Source organism: Calcarisporiella thermophila (assembly GCF_041956535.1).
Source record: "Calcarisporiella thermophila strain CBS 279.70 unplaced genomic scaffold VTP21scaffold_3, whole genome shotgun sequence".
NCBI classification, from domain to species: Eukaryota; Fungi; Calcarisporiellomycota; class Calcarisporiellomycetes; order Calcarisporiellales; family Calcarisporiellaceae; genus Calcarisporiella; species Calcarisporiella thermophila.
The window spans coordinates 1,131,958-1,146,509 of NW_027192193.1; the positions used below are offsets into that span (position 1 = coordinate 1,131,958).

The 14,552-nt window shown below is 46.2% G+C and overlaps 8 protein-coding genes across 8 annotated transcripts; 3 read left to right on the forward strand and 5 right to left on the reverse strand.

Moving 5' to 3' along the window:
- Nucleotides 1–532: 532 nt before the first annotated feature.
- On the forward strand, nucleotides 533–1,852 carry VTP21DRAFT_7358 (uncharacterized protein; the record flags this gene model as incomplete). The annotated part of the gene is made up of 2 exons (XM_069398090.1): nucleotides 533–632; nucleotides 729–1,852. The coding sequence occupies 2 exons, from the start codon at nucleotides 533–535 to the stop codon at nucleotides 1,850–1,852; spliced, it is 1,224 nt and encodes a 407-aa protein (XP_069255585.1).
- Nucleotides 1,853–2,395: 543 nt separating this feature from the next.
- VTP21DRAFT_7359 (uncharacterized protein) lies at nucleotides 2,396–3,641 on the reverse strand (the record flags this gene model as incomplete). Its single annotated transcript, XM_069398091.1, has 7 exons — nucleotides 2,396–2,596; nucleotides 2,695–2,769; nucleotides 2,835–3,019; nucleotides 3,080–3,125; nucleotides 3,194–3,270; nucleotides 3,335–3,429; nucleotides 3,499–3,641. 7 exons carry the CDS (start codon nucleotides 3,639–3,641, stop codon nucleotides 2,396–2,398), a joined length of 822 nt encoding a protein of 273 aa, XP_069255586.1.
- A 386-nt stretch (nucleotides 3,642–4,027) lies between these two features.
- VTP21DRAFT_7360 (uncharacterized protein) lies at nucleotides 4,028–7,306 on the forward strand (the record flags this gene model as incomplete). Its single annotated transcript, XM_069398093.1, has 9 exons — nucleotides 4,028–4,162; nucleotides 4,236–4,292; nucleotides 4,369–4,533; nucleotides 4,604–4,731; nucleotides 4,793–5,367; nucleotides 5,445–5,704; nucleotides 5,791–6,444; nucleotides 6,536–6,926; nucleotides 6,996–7,306. 9 exons carry the CDS (start codon nucleotides 4,028–4,030, stop codon nucleotides 7,304–7,306), a joined length of 2,676 nt encoding a protein of 891 aa, XP_069255587.1.
- A 474-nt stretch (nucleotides 7,307–7,780) lies between these two features.
- On the reverse strand, nucleotides 7,781–9,309 carry VTP21DRAFT_7361 (uncharacterized protein; the record flags this gene model as incomplete). The annotated part of the gene is made up of 3 exons (XM_069398094.1): nucleotides 7,781–8,558; nucleotides 8,630–9,179; nucleotides 9,258–9,309. The coding sequence occupies 3 exons, from the start codon at nucleotides 9,307–9,309 to the stop codon at nucleotides 7,781–7,783; spliced, it is 1,380 nt and encodes a 459-aa protein (XP_069255588.1).
- Nucleotides 9,310–9,518: 209 nt separating this feature from the next.
- On the reverse strand, nucleotides 9,519–9,925 carry VTP21DRAFT_7362 (uncharacterized protein; the record flags this gene model as incomplete). The annotated part of the gene is made up of 2 exons (XM_069398095.1): nucleotides 9,519–9,767; nucleotides 9,860–9,925. The coding sequence occupies 2 exons, from the start codon at nucleotides 9,923–9,925 to the stop codon at nucleotides 9,519–9,521; spliced, it is 315 nt and encodes a 104-aa protein (XP_069255589.1).
- Nucleotides 9,926–10,291: 366 nt separating this feature from the next.
- Nucleotides 10,292–10,698, forward strand: VTP21DRAFT_7363 (uncharacterized protein; the record flags this gene model as incomplete). The annotated part of the gene is made up of 2 exons (XM_069398096.1): nucleotides 10,292–10,474; nucleotides 10,552–10,698. 2 exons carry the CDS (start codon nucleotides 10,292–10,294, stop codon nucleotides 10,696–10,698), a joined length of 330 nt encoding a protein of 109 aa, XP_069255590.1.
- A 155-nt stretch (nucleotides 10,699–10,853) lies between these two features.
- VTP21DRAFT_7364 (uncharacterized protein) lies at nucleotides 10,854–12,225 on the reverse strand (the record flags this gene model as incomplete). The annotated part of the gene is made up of 2 exons (XM_069398097.1): nucleotides 10,854–11,950; nucleotides 12,009–12,225. 2 exons carry the CDS (start codon nucleotides 12,223–12,225, stop codon nucleotides 10,854–10,856), a joined length of 1,314 nt encoding a protein of 437 aa, XP_069255591.1.
- A 698-nt stretch (nucleotides 12,226–12,923) lies between these two features.
- VTP21DRAFT_7365 (uncharacterized protein) lies at nucleotides 12,924–14,456 on the reverse strand (the record flags this gene model as incomplete). The annotated part of the gene is made up of 3 exons (XM_069398098.1): nucleotides 12,924–13,704; nucleotides 13,769–14,342; nucleotides 14,414–14,456. The coding sequence occupies 3 exons, from the start codon at nucleotides 14,454–14,456 to the stop codon at nucleotides 12,924–12,926; spliced, it is 1,398 nt and encodes a 465-aa protein (XP_069255592.1).
- Between the last annotated feature and the right edge of the window lie 96 nt (nucleotides 14,457–14,552).

Here is a 14,552-nt window from a genome sequence, read left to right on the forward strand (position 1 = left end):
ATGTATTTAGTAGTACAATTAAACGTGGTGGGTTCTGTGGAGAAAAATAGAGTTAGCAAGACATTTTGAGCATTTCCGAAATTTAATATTTTTCCACGGATAGAGTTACATATGAGTTTACTGGATTACGTGACTGGCTTTTCCCCCCAACATTCAGGGGAACACTGTGTATCGAAGCTGTCAAGGTAGAAAAATCGCCCACTACAACTATAATTTTTGTCAGGAAGATTGGCCCGAGGGGAATATGGAGGGACGGCTTCATTTGGAGACTTACGCCGGCCAGGAGAGGTCCGCCCTTTCCCACCGGCCTCTATTTTGCAATGGTCCAGCAAAACAATCGGCCAAGGATTAGGGGTAGTTTTGAAGTTGGGGGAAGGGCGAATTTTCGTGAAACCCTAAACACGCGAGCAGAAAAGAAAATCGTGGAGAGGCCTATTCAGTCGCGTCAGTTCCCCATCCATTTTCTTTTCGTCAGCCTCCATTCACCTGTGCTTTGTTCCTTACTCCTCATTCTCCCGCGCAAGCTAAGAGAATGCTCTCTCTGCTGCCACAGCCCATATTATATCTTGCTCTCCACAATCTCCAAAAACTTGAAACTATTGACGCAGATGGCTTGCGAGCCCTCTGGACAGGTAATTCTACTTTTCCCAATTAATATATTCCAAGATAGTTATGGCTAGTCACCGTTCCCTCTTGCAACTCGGCTTATTTTTTGTTTTCCTTTTCAGTTTTCTCAAAGTCAAAGCACGCGATTGAAGCTAACATGGGCAGGCGCCTAGAAAACATAAGCTGGCGCCTGTGGTGGCGTGAAATGATCCATGCAAATGGCGAGTCCGCCTCGTCGCTCCATCAACTTCTAAACTCTTTGGGAAACTATAACAATCCCAATAATTCCACTCTGGATTCCTCTCTATCAACCAGAATGCAGGAGGACATTTGTATCCTTGATGCACCAATGGCACCTCCTGCGAGTTCTGAAATGCATGAGGTAGCCGAGACCCAATGTATGGAACACTCAGGTGAGACAGTTCATGACCCAGCACGTAAGATTTTCTTCATACAATCAGACGATGAATTCGAAGATGACGATGATGAACTCGAGTACGGGAACTCGGGATATGAAAGAAATTCTCCTTATGCAGAGCTACACCCTCTAAATCATTTCACCTCCGATGACCCACTAGACACTCCACCTGTAATTCCTCCTTCGCTGCGCACTTCATATCTTCCCGACAGTTTCATGAGCAATTCTGAGGATGACTATGAAAGTGATACCGAAAGTGAAACAATTCCAGAACTCCCCGCCTTCCATCTGGAGCTCTGCCATGATACCATTGCAAACACCGACTTATCAGGCTTAAAGTTCTGTTCTGCCCCTGAGCAGAACGAGCTGAGCAAACAAACCAGTATTGTGACTCTTAAAGAGAATGAATGGATATTCAAGAAGACCGTGAATAGCCCGGGTCAAGGGCCATTGGCTGGAGGGCGATCACTACTATCAAGCTTGGTTGAGGAGTATCGCAAGCGACAACTTTTTCTTAGTCAAGCAAAGCAGAATAGTCGGGCGGAGATAAGAAGAGATACTCGTAAGCGCTTTCCGCAGAAGGGTCCAAATGCTCTCGATCTTTCAACGCGACTCGCCCCCACTACAATAACCTCGAGCGAGATGGCTATCCCACACCTCTCGAGCCGATGCCCGCAATCCCCTGGCGAGTTGCCGGACAGCTTGCGAAGGCTTGTAGGACAACGTGAGGGTCGTAATCTGTTCTCGTGGGCAGGCACCCTGGAGCGATGGGAAGGGCGATTTTGGGAATGGAAGGAAAACTCTAGCGGCCCATGGTTTAGATGGTGAACCTGATACTCATTATTTCTCGGACAGCCAGTATCCTATTCCATCTATATTTTCCCCCTTATATATACACTGATTTTTAGGCGATGATATATTCCATTTGTTTTGTAACATTACTATTTGCCTCTCTCCTCTCTTCTTCCCTTTTTTTGAGATTTATTGTGACATGACGCTATTTTAATATCCTCTCTTGTTGTGTATTTATCATAGCATCATTAGTGCTATTAATCGCCTTGTTTTGAACTTGTGTTGTAAAAATTGTGTTTTCATAATAATAATATTGAAGTCGTTTTATAATCATACGTCATTCTCGTCGGAAAGGAGAGAGAAAAAAAATAGAGAGTGTAAAGAAGAATATTACAAGGCGGAGAGTGGTGTCTAGTAAAATAAAATAGAATAAATAACTGCAGGTAATAAACCCCTATTGAAAAGAAAAACTGAAGAACGCAGATAACATTGATGAATCGCAAGAAGAAGAAAATATATATATAGACTATAGAGTGTATTCATATAAAATGTCGAGGTAAGTTCAGTATATATATAAAGTCACGCCATCATTCCGTTTTCCACCTTTTGAGGTTGAGTCTGTTGCTGTTGCTGCTTACGGCGCCATTCCACATACTCATCGAATAATACGGGCCACGCATTCGTCTCGTCCCACTCCGCAAAATTATCGTCCACGGTGGCGACAAACTCCAGAAAACTGACCCACTGGTCACGGTTGACGACTCTAATAGGCGCCTGCTCCTAACGCAAGACAGAATGGGTTAAGGTTTGAAAGATATGAAAAGAAGAAACCTTAAATTGGCTGATAAAATAGCGCCAAGCTTTAGCGATGATCTCACCTCCAGAAATTGAATGAAGAAATGGACATGCGGGTACTTGTCACCGAGCAGCAGCTGCCAGAGCGCAATTGCGGTCTATTGTAGGAAGAAAGGCATTGAGCGCAAAGTAAGAACGAGGGATGAAGTGCTTTGGTATGTACCTCGACAGACATGTTCTTCTGGCCTTGGTTTTTGGCAAACCCAAACACAAATTTGTAGAGTTCCTTGAACTGATCTGGATAAGATAAGGCATGCTCTAGTTGTGGGAGCTTGTCCTTGAGTTTCGAGGTGGAGTCGACACCAAGGCCACGCATTCCCGTTATCCACTCCTGTTGCGTAAATTGGCCTAGGGGAAAGAGAAAATATTTATCCAGTCCACTTCATGTGATAGCGAAAGTGGTCTTACCCATAGTGGAAGCTTGCAATTTCCAGGCAATTACCAGGGCAATAGGCTGCGAAACGAGGGACCATTTATGAGTATATAATAGATGGCTTAGAGAGAAAGAAAACAAGATAATACCGATTCCAGAGAGAGATCGAGATCAGATAGAAACTGTTCAATCCCGTCGGGGCCCATGATTTCCGGATTTTCTTTATCTGGATTTAGATGGAAATTTAACCCTGAAAATCGAACAAAAGATAGCATGTTGCTTCACATTACCATGATATTGATTGAACCATGCAATGCAAGCGCGCTCATTGAAGTTCGATGCAGATGGAGTCAAAGAATCGGGACACCTGGCTACTGGTGACTCTCTGGAGTAAAAAGAAAGAAGGATGTTTTAAGCAATCCGGGACTTATAAAACTCTCCCTCCTCTGCTCACCTCCTCACGCCACCGCTTGCCCTCCCAATAACTGCGCTCGAATGGTTTAACGCTTTCCTAGATTTCGATGTTGTCTTGGAGGAACTTTGTTTCGCCCCCATGGTGTTGATCGGGTCGTCTTGAGTGCGCTTTCTCTTTAGCATCAAGCCAGGCAAGTCAGCGCTCTCTGGCTATTAGTTACCTTGAAATCGCGGAGGCACGTAGCGAAAATTAAAATCCAGTTGTATTTTGAAGGGGTGGAGAAGAGGTAAACCTGATTGTGGAACCTTTATAAACGAAAAGGATAAGGTGGAATGGGGCATAAAAATAGGTCAGCCTGTGAGTGGATTTGGCCAAAATAGAAGAGGACCTCGCAGGGTCACGAAGGAAGAAAAGGAAAGTTTCTTTACAAATTATCGTTAGTTTATCCTCATTAACTGAATGAAATACAAGCCACCCTATCTTACGCAACTCTCGAGGTGAAATAGAGACGCGCAAACGAAGTTGCTCTTACAAACCATTTTGTGTAAACCAGCTAACATAGATTCCAATGGCAAACGAAAAATCTATGAGAAAAGAGCAGCAGGAACAGCAAAAACAACAGAACCAACAGGGAGAAAATGATAAGACGAAGAATATAGCCGATGGAAAGAAGAAGGAGGACGAGAAGAAGGAAGAGGAGATTGTAAGTCAATTAACGCGCGTTTGAATTGAGTGAGGACCCGGCTGATCTGCTAACGACGGATGCTTTTGATTAGTCGGAAGAAGATCTGCAATTGAAAAATGAACTTGAACTCTTGGTTGAGCGACTAAAGGTTTGATTTACATTATATATATAATTTTTCTCCCTGATCTTATCAGTACTTACCCTCAATCCAACCCAATCTATAGGAGGGAAATGCTGATCTCCACCGCCCAGCATTAGAGAGTCTACGTTCTATTATCCGCACCTCCACAAGTTCCATGACGTCGGTCCCTAAACCTCTTAAATTCCTGAGACCACATTATCCTGAATTATTAGAAGTGTATGAGAACTGGATGGAATCTGACAACAAAGTAAATACATAATTTTAATTATCGAATGTCATTTGCATGGACATCGCCTCACGTGCTCTTTTTTTTTCAGCGTTTCCTGGCAGATATCCTCTCTGTGCTTGCCATGACATACTCGGAAGAGGGCAAGCGCGACTCATTAAAGTTCAGACTAATTGGATCTTCAGGCGATCCCGGGTTGTGGGGCCACGAATACGTGCGGTAAATTATACCTTTTGAACCACTTTATTCAAGCTCCATGCTCATCAATTTCGCTCTATAGTCATCTTGCCGGAGAAATTGGTTCAGAGTACAATCAGAGAGTATATGACGAGCAGCCTGTCGATGATATTATGAAGCTTGCTCTAGAAATCGTGCCTTTCTTCCTCAAGCATAATGCTGAAGCCGATGCCGTGGACCTGCTCCTCGAGCTCGAGGCCATTGATAAATTACCCTCCTTTGTCGACAAGAACACTTACGCACGCGTATGCCTTTACATGGTAAGCTGCGTGAATCTTCTCGTTCCTCCCGATGACATTGCGTTCCTTGAGACAGCCCACACTATTTATCGCCAACACAACCGTCTGCCCGAGGCATTGCATCTAGCGCTGCGTCTGGGAAATCAGGAGCTCATTCAGGAAGATTTTGATGCCGCGGCAGAAGACCCGTTGGTACAGAAACAACTAGCATATATTCTGGCCAGACAGAGGATATTGGTCCAAACTGAGGATGAAGAGTTGCTAAGATGTTTACACAATACTGACTTGTCGGAACATTTCATCGCGTTGGCACGGGAGCTCGATATTATGGAATCGAAGACCCCCGAGGATATTTATAAGAGCCATTTAGAAAACATCCGTAAGCTATCCCTACATAGACAGAGCCATGCCAATATCTGCTATGCACTTTTACTGACCTTTTGATTGCTACTCAAGGCTCTGGATTTGGAAGCACCCACGTCGACTCTGCAAGACAAAATCTTGCATCCACTTTTGTAAACGCCTTTGTGAACGCCGGATTCGGCAACGACAAGTTGATGGTTGGAGCCGAAGGAAACAATGCTTGGATCTACAAGAATAAGGAGCACGGTATGATTAGTGCGGCGGCGTCGATTGGTATGATCATGCAGTGGAACGTGGATGTAGGTTTATCGGAGATCGACAAATACTTGTATTCGAGCGAAGAATACATCAAGGTATGCCATCCCCATCTAATTTGCTTACAAACGTGGGGTTGTTTAATCTATATTTCTCCCGCCCTTGCTCCTCGCTGGATAATTAGGCCGGTGCGCTATTGGCAATTGGTATTGTTAACGCGGGTGTGCACAACGAATCGGATCCCGCCATGGCACTTCTTTCAGAGCATCTCGTGGAGAGCAAGAGCAGCGTGATGCGCAATTGTGCTATTTTAGGCCTCGGAATCGCTTATGCTGGAACCGGACGCCTTGAGATCGTCGAGCCTTTGCTTCCACTCGTGAATGATACTGCGATCAGCATGGAGGTTGCGTCACTTGCGGCGCTTGCAGTCGGCATGATCATGGTCGGGACAGCAGACGGTGATCTGACAAGCACCATGTTGCAGACCATGATGGAGCGAGATGAGGCACAGCTCAAAGAGGGCTGGTCACGATTCATGGCACTCGGGCTTGCCCTTCTTTACCTAGGCAAGCAAGAAGCATCGGACGCAGCCTTGGAAACATTGCGTGCGATTGAACACCCTCTTGGGAAACAGGCGGCCGTCCTTGTGGAGATTGCGTCCTATGCTGGAACCGGCAACGTGTTGAAAGTCCAGAAGATGCTGCATCTTTGCAATGATCATTTGGACAAAGAGAAGGAAGATGACTTACACCAAGCATTCGCCGTACTAGGTGTCGCCCTTATCTCGATGGGAGAGGACATTGGAGCAGAGATGTGCCTGCGGATGTTCAACCACTTGGTAGAGTTTCATTTTCTGCTTATAGCCAACCATGTTTGGCGATAAATTTATGCCGGCACTGATATGCTTTATTTTCTTCAACCCATCCTAGATGCATTATGGTGAGCCCGTCATCCGCCGGTCCGTCCCGCTCGCTCTCGGCCTCCTTTGTGCCTCCAATCCTCTCCTAACTGTACTTGACACTCTAAGCAAATACTCGCACGACTCAGACTCGGACGTAGCCATCAACGCTATCTTCGCGATGGGTATTGTTGGTGCTGGAACCAACAACGCTCGCCTTGCACAAATGCTCCGTCAACTTGCCTCCTATTACCACAAAGAGCCTAGCTGCTTGTTCATGGTGCGCATTGCACAAGGCCTGCTGCATATGGGCAAGGGCACCATGTCGATCAATCCTTACCACTCGGATCGGCAGATCATGTCTTCGACGGCACTTGCTGGACTCTGGGCGACTATCCTTGCCTTCACAGATACAAAGACCTGTAAGTGCTGGCCCTTATCTGGCACGCTTAATGCTTTCCCTCCTAATGTTTCTGCGATTGCCTCCTTAGTTATCCTCGGTCGTTCTCACTACCTCCTCTACCTCCTCGCCAACGCCATGTATCCTCGATTCCTCATCACTCTTGACGAAAACCTGAACTCGCTTCCAGTGAGTGTGCGTGTTGGTCAGGCGGTCGACGTGGTGGGACAAGCCGGAAGGCCCAAGACCATCACTGGTTTCCAGACACACTCCACTCCGGTGCTATTGGCCCATTCCGAACGTGCGGAACTTGCCACCGAGGAGTATGTGGCGTTAACGCATGCATTGGAGGGCTTTGTGATCTTGAGGAAGAACCCAGACTATATGGAGGAAATGCATTAGAAATGGCATCGTCTCTTCCCAACTCCACTATCTAAACCCGCTTACAATTTCTATTTTCGAATAGCTATTTTCTTTTACATTTTTTTTTATTGGGGGAGGTATGGGTGTTTGTGTGAATAAATAAAGTACGTTTTACACTGTTATTGGAGTGAATTGTTACCCTTTAGCTCTAGATGTGACCAACCATGTCAAGATTCGTCGCCATGATGAAAGAGTCTAAGAGCAAACGTTCAAACTTTAATATATATATATATTTGAGGAAATCAAGGGTAAAGGGCCCCAAAGCATTAGAGGGATAAAGCACAATGGATATATTCCAAGGTTTTGAAATAATAAAAAAGTTACAGCGAAAACGAAGATCAAGACTAATATTACAAAGGATACAAGACATGATGGGTTAGATGAAAGAGTAGTGTTTTTTTCCAGGTGCCACGATCATCCCTCCCCTTTCCTGCAAATATGCCGTGAATGTGTTTAATGCAAACCTCCTCCTCCAGCGCCACCCTGAACGGCCGAGATTAAGCCCTTCACTGCGTCAATACTGCCAATGATTGCGCCGGCGACACCCACTACCACCGCCAGCACACACCAGAGCAACTCATACCACCGGAAGCTTCTCCAGCCATAGAGCTTCACGTAGAAGAGAATCGGGAAGATGAAGACCACAGCGCCCTGCCCCGCAGAGCCCAGCAAAGACATAACGTTGTCGAAGTACGGAACGACAACAGCAATCACTGCGCAAACGCCAATGGTGGTGATCCGAACGGCCGCCCGCAGAAGGAACTCCATCTTGGCGGAGCGGTGGACTAGGTCAATTTTGAACATCTTCTCGATTTCAAGCGCAAAGGAGGTTAGATATAGCGGGGTTGCGAGCAAGACGTGCACCGTGATGAAGATGATGGCCACGGTGCGGGGGGCCTCGTGCGGGAGGTTGTTATAGATGGGCGAGACGGTGTTTTGGCCAAAAACATAGTAGGCCGGGATGCCCACCAAGAGATAGAGCAACGTGACACTAGCAAGGCCGAAGTTGAAGGTTGCGTTCCAGTGCGAGGGTTTTTTCATGGTCCCTTCGACATGAGGATAGACAACGTTGCCGCCATAACCGAAAGCAAAGGTTGCCAGGGCGATGGGAAGGTTCTCAGGGATGATGCGCTCGTGATAGATATTGGCCGGAGGATTTGTAACTTGGATGTGAAGCGCGACCACGACGACAATGATGATGGTGACAGTGGTGGTCAGAGCACCGAAGATACTAAATGGGGGGAAATGAGAGGTCAGTCCTCGACGACGCAACCGGAGCAGAATCAATAAAGGCTGACATACCTGAGAATAGCGACTTCCTTCATGGTCTTTGTAAGGACGAAGGGAGCAGCCATAATGGCGGCGAGAATGAAAGTCCACGCCTTCATGCCCAAATTGACGCCCAAAGGAAACAAGAGCTGCTGGAAGTTGTCGCCGGCAAGGATCAGGTAAAGAATAGGGGTCCCAAGCAGGATGATAAAGTAGAAGAAGGTGACGAGGTATTTGCCCACTTTGCCGAACGCATGCTCACCGGCATCCATATAGCTGCTCAACCGATGCTCTGCCCCTTTATAGTAGAGACACTTGATCAGTGCAACGCCGGAGTAGGCTGCCATAAGATGTGCCAAGATCAGAAGTCCGAAGCCAGCCAAGCCGCTCTGCTTCACGGCGTGTGGAACACCCAGAGAACCGCTACCCGCCACTGCGCATACGATGTTGACGTATGCGGTCCAAGAGGAGGCGTTCCGCTCCACATGGTGTCCATGGTGCTCGATCTTTTCGCCCTGCTCGGCGGAGCCATCGTCGCTGACTGCCTTCAGGGACTCGATATGAACCTGACTCGCATAATGATCTAATACCGGGGCGCCCCCATAGGAGAATCAATATCAGCAAAGGGGCCAGGCTTCGGGGGCCTCTAGGATGCTCTTACCTGTATTAGCTTTTTCACTAGTAGGTGTTGTTAATGAGTTTATGGTTGTCATGTTGGAATTAGATTCTTTTTTTTGGAACCGACTTAATTTTTGTTGGGAGGGGGGAGTCAGTAAACAAGGGGGGATGGGTATAAGAGGAAGGTTTTTAATAGGGAAACAAAAAGCAGGGGAAGGGAAACCGGGAACGTCGCCTTCCTTTAAATAACAATGAGTGGAATCAAAAGGAAGCCTTTTTGGGTTCCATTGCACTCCTCTTCAAACTAAGCATCCCTCCCCTTGTCGACCGTGCAACGAATCTTTATGAACCTGAGTTCGGATCGGAATGCCAAATGCGAGGGGGAGGAAACCAAGGCCTGCTTTTCAAGATTAGAGTTGACGGGCACAAGCACACCTTGAACGCTAGATGCCTCATCATGCCGGCGCAGGCAGGGATCCTTGCGCCATCCCGAGTCGCGACGGTGCGCCGGCAAGGCGCAGGACGGAGGCTGGCGCTTATCGCCCCCCATCACCTAGAGACACCAAGAGTCGCACGAGGTTGAGCGCACCCAGTGACCCGCAACCGCTCCTGAGTATCAAAAGGCCCTCGAAATAATTCTCCGACCTCTTTAATTTTTTTTCCACACACAACAACTCCTCTCCTTTCCACTCGAAATACCCCTTGACTCATTGTCGTGCGTTCATAGCGCAGCGCGGAGTGGTACTAGCTCTGCGCAATGAGATCAAAAGGAAGGAGCTAGATACAAAGCCTTGTGATGTGATTTTTAAGCAGCAACCAAAAGGAGATTATTAATGCAGTATTTAGTAAAAGATCGTAGCCTCTGTCTCCTTTTGTATGTATGGATGTCACGGCTCGTTTTAGGCCCCTGCGAGGCCCTTTTGCCTCGACTGCACTAAGGGTGCAGGTCGAATTCCCCAAAAATACAACCCTGCTTGCTGGGCAGGGCCTCGCACCCGTGGCTTGCCTTTATTTTTGTTTGTGTATACTTTTTTCGTTACAAAGCGCTTACTAAGACCCGCCTCAAAGTGTCAACAAATGCAAGCCACCGCTTTCGTCATCGACGAAGCCTCTGGAATACGCATTTGCAAGTCACCAAGCGAGAACAAGGTCACGGAAGCCATTATGTCAACAAGGGCCAAGCTAACCTTCGTGGGGGCGACACTTATCACGGGAGGCATCGTCTGGAGTGTGCATCACCAGCAGGAGGTGGAGCGTGAGGTGAGTCTACAAGAAGCAAATCATGGTATATATTGTGTTTTTATGTTCTTTACTCAATCATTCCGGTTTGCTCGTAGAACATGCACAAAGGCATTCTCCGCGATGAAGAACGGAGGGCTCGCAAGCTACAACAGGAGCAGAATCGACTAGATCTGGCGGTGCAGAAGGCCCTGCAGGAAAAACTCGAGAAATTGGATCCAGTGGACCACAAATCATCCGATTGAGCCCCTCGTATAGATATTCCTCTGTACAATACCATTTTCCACTTCCTCTTTTCCCCTGTTAAATAGAACTCTTTTTTTATTATTGTTATATGGCTTTTGGTGCTATATACAGTCTCTAAAAGAGCAATGGAAGCGAAAACAAAATAAGTACAAAATTAATGTCCAAATTTATCAAACACCTTCTCTACAAGCTGGGAGTACTCCTCAATCTCCATTCTTGCACTCGACTTGAGCTCGCTCTGAAGCCAAGACTTTAAATCCGAGCCAGATGAGCATTGCTGAGGGTGTTTTGTGCGAACACTCAGGTAAGCCCGCAGCACTTTTTCGCGCAAATCTAGCCCAATGCCTTGATCGGTTCCCCCCGCCTTGAAAAGAGTCCCCTCCAATTTTTGGCACCACTCAGAAGGCCACTCATCCTCTCCCCCAGGCACTATCTCGCCCCAGGGATCTGCCTTCTGGAAGATCAGGCCCTCCGTGGTGTTCTTCTTCTCCGGCGGCTGAGTCACCATATCAGGGTTGCACACGTCGGCTACCATGACTACACATTTAGCACGCAACTCGTCGCTCTTCGCGTGAGAGTACACTTGAGCTAGTCGCTGCATTCCTTGTTCATGGAAGAAAATGTCCAGCGCCTTTCGATTTCCACGCACCAAATTAGAAAGAGCGTAGACGAGATATCGCTGTACATGTTCATCTTCCTCCTTGCTTAAACAGTCGAGCAACTTATGGAGAAGATGCAGATCTAGGGCAGTTTGCTGCGCAACCGGGTTGTTCTGGCACGCAACCCCCATGACAAGAGCAGCTTTGCTGCGAAGTTCCGATTTTGGACTTTTCAACAACTCCATGAGCACCTTCATGGCTGAATCTTCCGTGAGCCGCACCCCGAAATCCAGTTCATGGCTAAGCTCCTCCAGTCCATCCAGCGCAACAATTAGTTCGTCGTGGGAAGCGGGAGTCGGAGTATAGAGTGTTCGCAGTGTTTTGATATATTGATCAAATGCTTCGCGATCGCTCTGAGGAATATGCGGGTTGGGTTTATTTGGATTCAAAGCGGGAGAGAGAATCGGATTCTCGTCATTCTTCACAATCTCGTCGAGCTCTGATGGCTTGTGGAGGATGGCCGGACGGCTATTTTCGTCTTTGTTTTCTTCTGGTTTGACCAAAACGATACTCGATGTCCCCTCAGAAAAAGGTTCGTTGTCCAATTTTGCATATTTCTTGCCGGTGCCGAAATCAAGCTTTACATGAAGTCCTATTGATATTCATAAAGTTAAAAACTAGTGGTACTAAAAGAAAACTATAATATTCACCTGCTGGAATTTCCTGTCCTTCCAACACCTCTTTGAAGTCCTCTTCAGGTTTAAAGATACGTGGGTAACATGGTCCTCCTGATTCAGGGCAGATCACATCGTCGCTAGCCTGTGTTGAAGCATCCGATGCCGCCACCAAGAGTAGAAAAAGAAAGATTGCGGTATAATAAAGAAGAGATGATCTTAATAAACGTCTTAGCCGGTGCGTTTTTAACATGTTGACCAATGCTATATTTCTATTGAAATTCCTGTGGGATCTTATATACACAGAATTTCAAATTACTTCTTCGTGTTCAAATATGATAGGTTTGAGATCTAGAATAGTTATCTGACACAGTCTAACCTAACCTATCACATCTAACCTAATATATCTAAACCTGGATTGGAAAGATCAAGGACACACTTCTGAAGAATATTCAAAAAAAGTCTTTACATATTCTTTGCAATATAATAAATCTTAAATAAATTCACTATACTTTGTTTGGAATATATTCCTAGCATGATATGTGATATTGGACGTCTTTCAAATAGAGTTGATACTTAGTCGAACAGCCCAATCCTTTGTTGAGCAGTTAATATAACTTATAGAAAATGCTCTCTAATACATTGCAAGTTTTATTCTGAATATTTCGTGTAAAATTTTGACAAGAGTGTTCTGCCGTGAACGGTTGTAACGCATTCACCAACAATAGGCAATCTATACCTTACACACACATAAATATGGTAAGTATACATGTATCGAGGTTTGTTCTATTCAGTCAACTCAAAATCGAATATTGTTATGGAACTATTTTTCTTAGTGCATAATAAGACAGGTTTATTTTTGAAATAAGCATGGTAAACGTACAGAGTGGTCAAGGTGTCTAGATTACAAGAATACAATGCATAGCTGATATACATGATGCCAAAAAATTTTTAATGCGCGCCACTAGTCGTTGGCGTTCCTCCATTGACGGCCACAATCAACCCTTTCACTGCATCCACACTCCCAATCACGGCGCCAGCCAGTCCGATGAGCAATGCCAACGCACACCACACCAACTCATACCACCGGATGTTCCTCCAACCATAGAGCTTCACGTAGAATAGAATCGGGAAGATAAAGACCACTGCACCCTGCCCGGCAGCGCCCAGCAATGACATAACATTATCGAAATACGGGACAACAGCCGCAATGACCGCACAAACCACAATGGTCACGGTGCGAACGGCTGCGCGTAGAAGGAATTCCAATTTCGCGGTACGGTGAACGCGGTCGATTTTGAAGATACGCTCAATCTCAAGGGCGAAGGAGGTAAGATACAATGGGGTGGCTAGCAAAACATGCATCGTGATGAATATAACGGCAACCGTGCGAGGAGCTTGTTCAGGGAGGTTATTGTAAACAGGCGAACGAGTCGTCTGGCCATACACGTAGTAGGAAGGAATGCCGACCAAGAGATAAAGAATGGTAACGGTCACCAAACTAATATTGAAGGTAGCTGCCCAATGGGAGGGTTTCCTCATGGTTCCTTCGATATGGGGATAGACAACGTTGCCACCATAACCGAAGGCAAAGGTTGCCAGGGCAATGGGAAGATTCGAAGGAACAATACGCTCGTGCGAAATATTGGCCGGAGGATCCGTGATTTGGGTCTGAATGGCAACCACAACGACGATAACGATGGTGACAGTAGTGGTCAATACTCCAAAAATACTACCACCACCCAAAAAATAATAAATTACTAATGAAAGATTGACAGAAAAGCCAAACTACTTACCTTAATACAGCCACCTCCTTCATGGTCTTTGTGAGAATAAAAGGCACAGCCATGACGGCGGCCAGAATGAAAGTCCACGCCTTTTCACTTAAGCCGACTCCGACATGGGAAAGTAGCTGAGCGAAATTACCACCCGCCAAAATCAGATATAGTGTGGGTGTTCCAATCAAAATGATGAAGTAGAAAAATGTGACGAGATATTTGCCAATTTTGCCAAACGCATGCTCTCCAACCTCCATATAGCTCCCTAATCTGAACTCGGCGCCCTTGTAATAGAGGCACCTGATTAATGCTACACCAGAGTAAGCTGCCATAGCATGCGCAAGTATTAACAATGCAAATCCGGCCCATCCACTTTGCTCGACTGCATGCGGTACACCAAGAGCGCCACTTCCCGCTACCGCACAAACTATGTTGACATAAGCAGTCCAAGTGGAGGCATCCCGGACAGTTTCTTCACCGGTCCTCGGCAATTTTCGACCATGCTCAGCATCACCATCGTCACTTATGATGGACGAGCGCTTCTTCTGATCGAGATTCTCGATGAAATCCTGGCTTGCATGCTTTTCTAGGGCTAAATGAGGATATTGTTTATGTTAATGCCTGCTCAGACCAAAGGTAAAAAGCAAATCCATCTTTATTTACATGCAGGTTCAAGTTCCGTTCTAAGAGAATTCAGTTCAGACATACCAAATATGGAAACGACGTTGCAAACAACAATAGGGAAGAAGAGGAAGGAGGAAGCGTGGGTATCTTGTTATTGAATACAAACTAAAGATTAGAA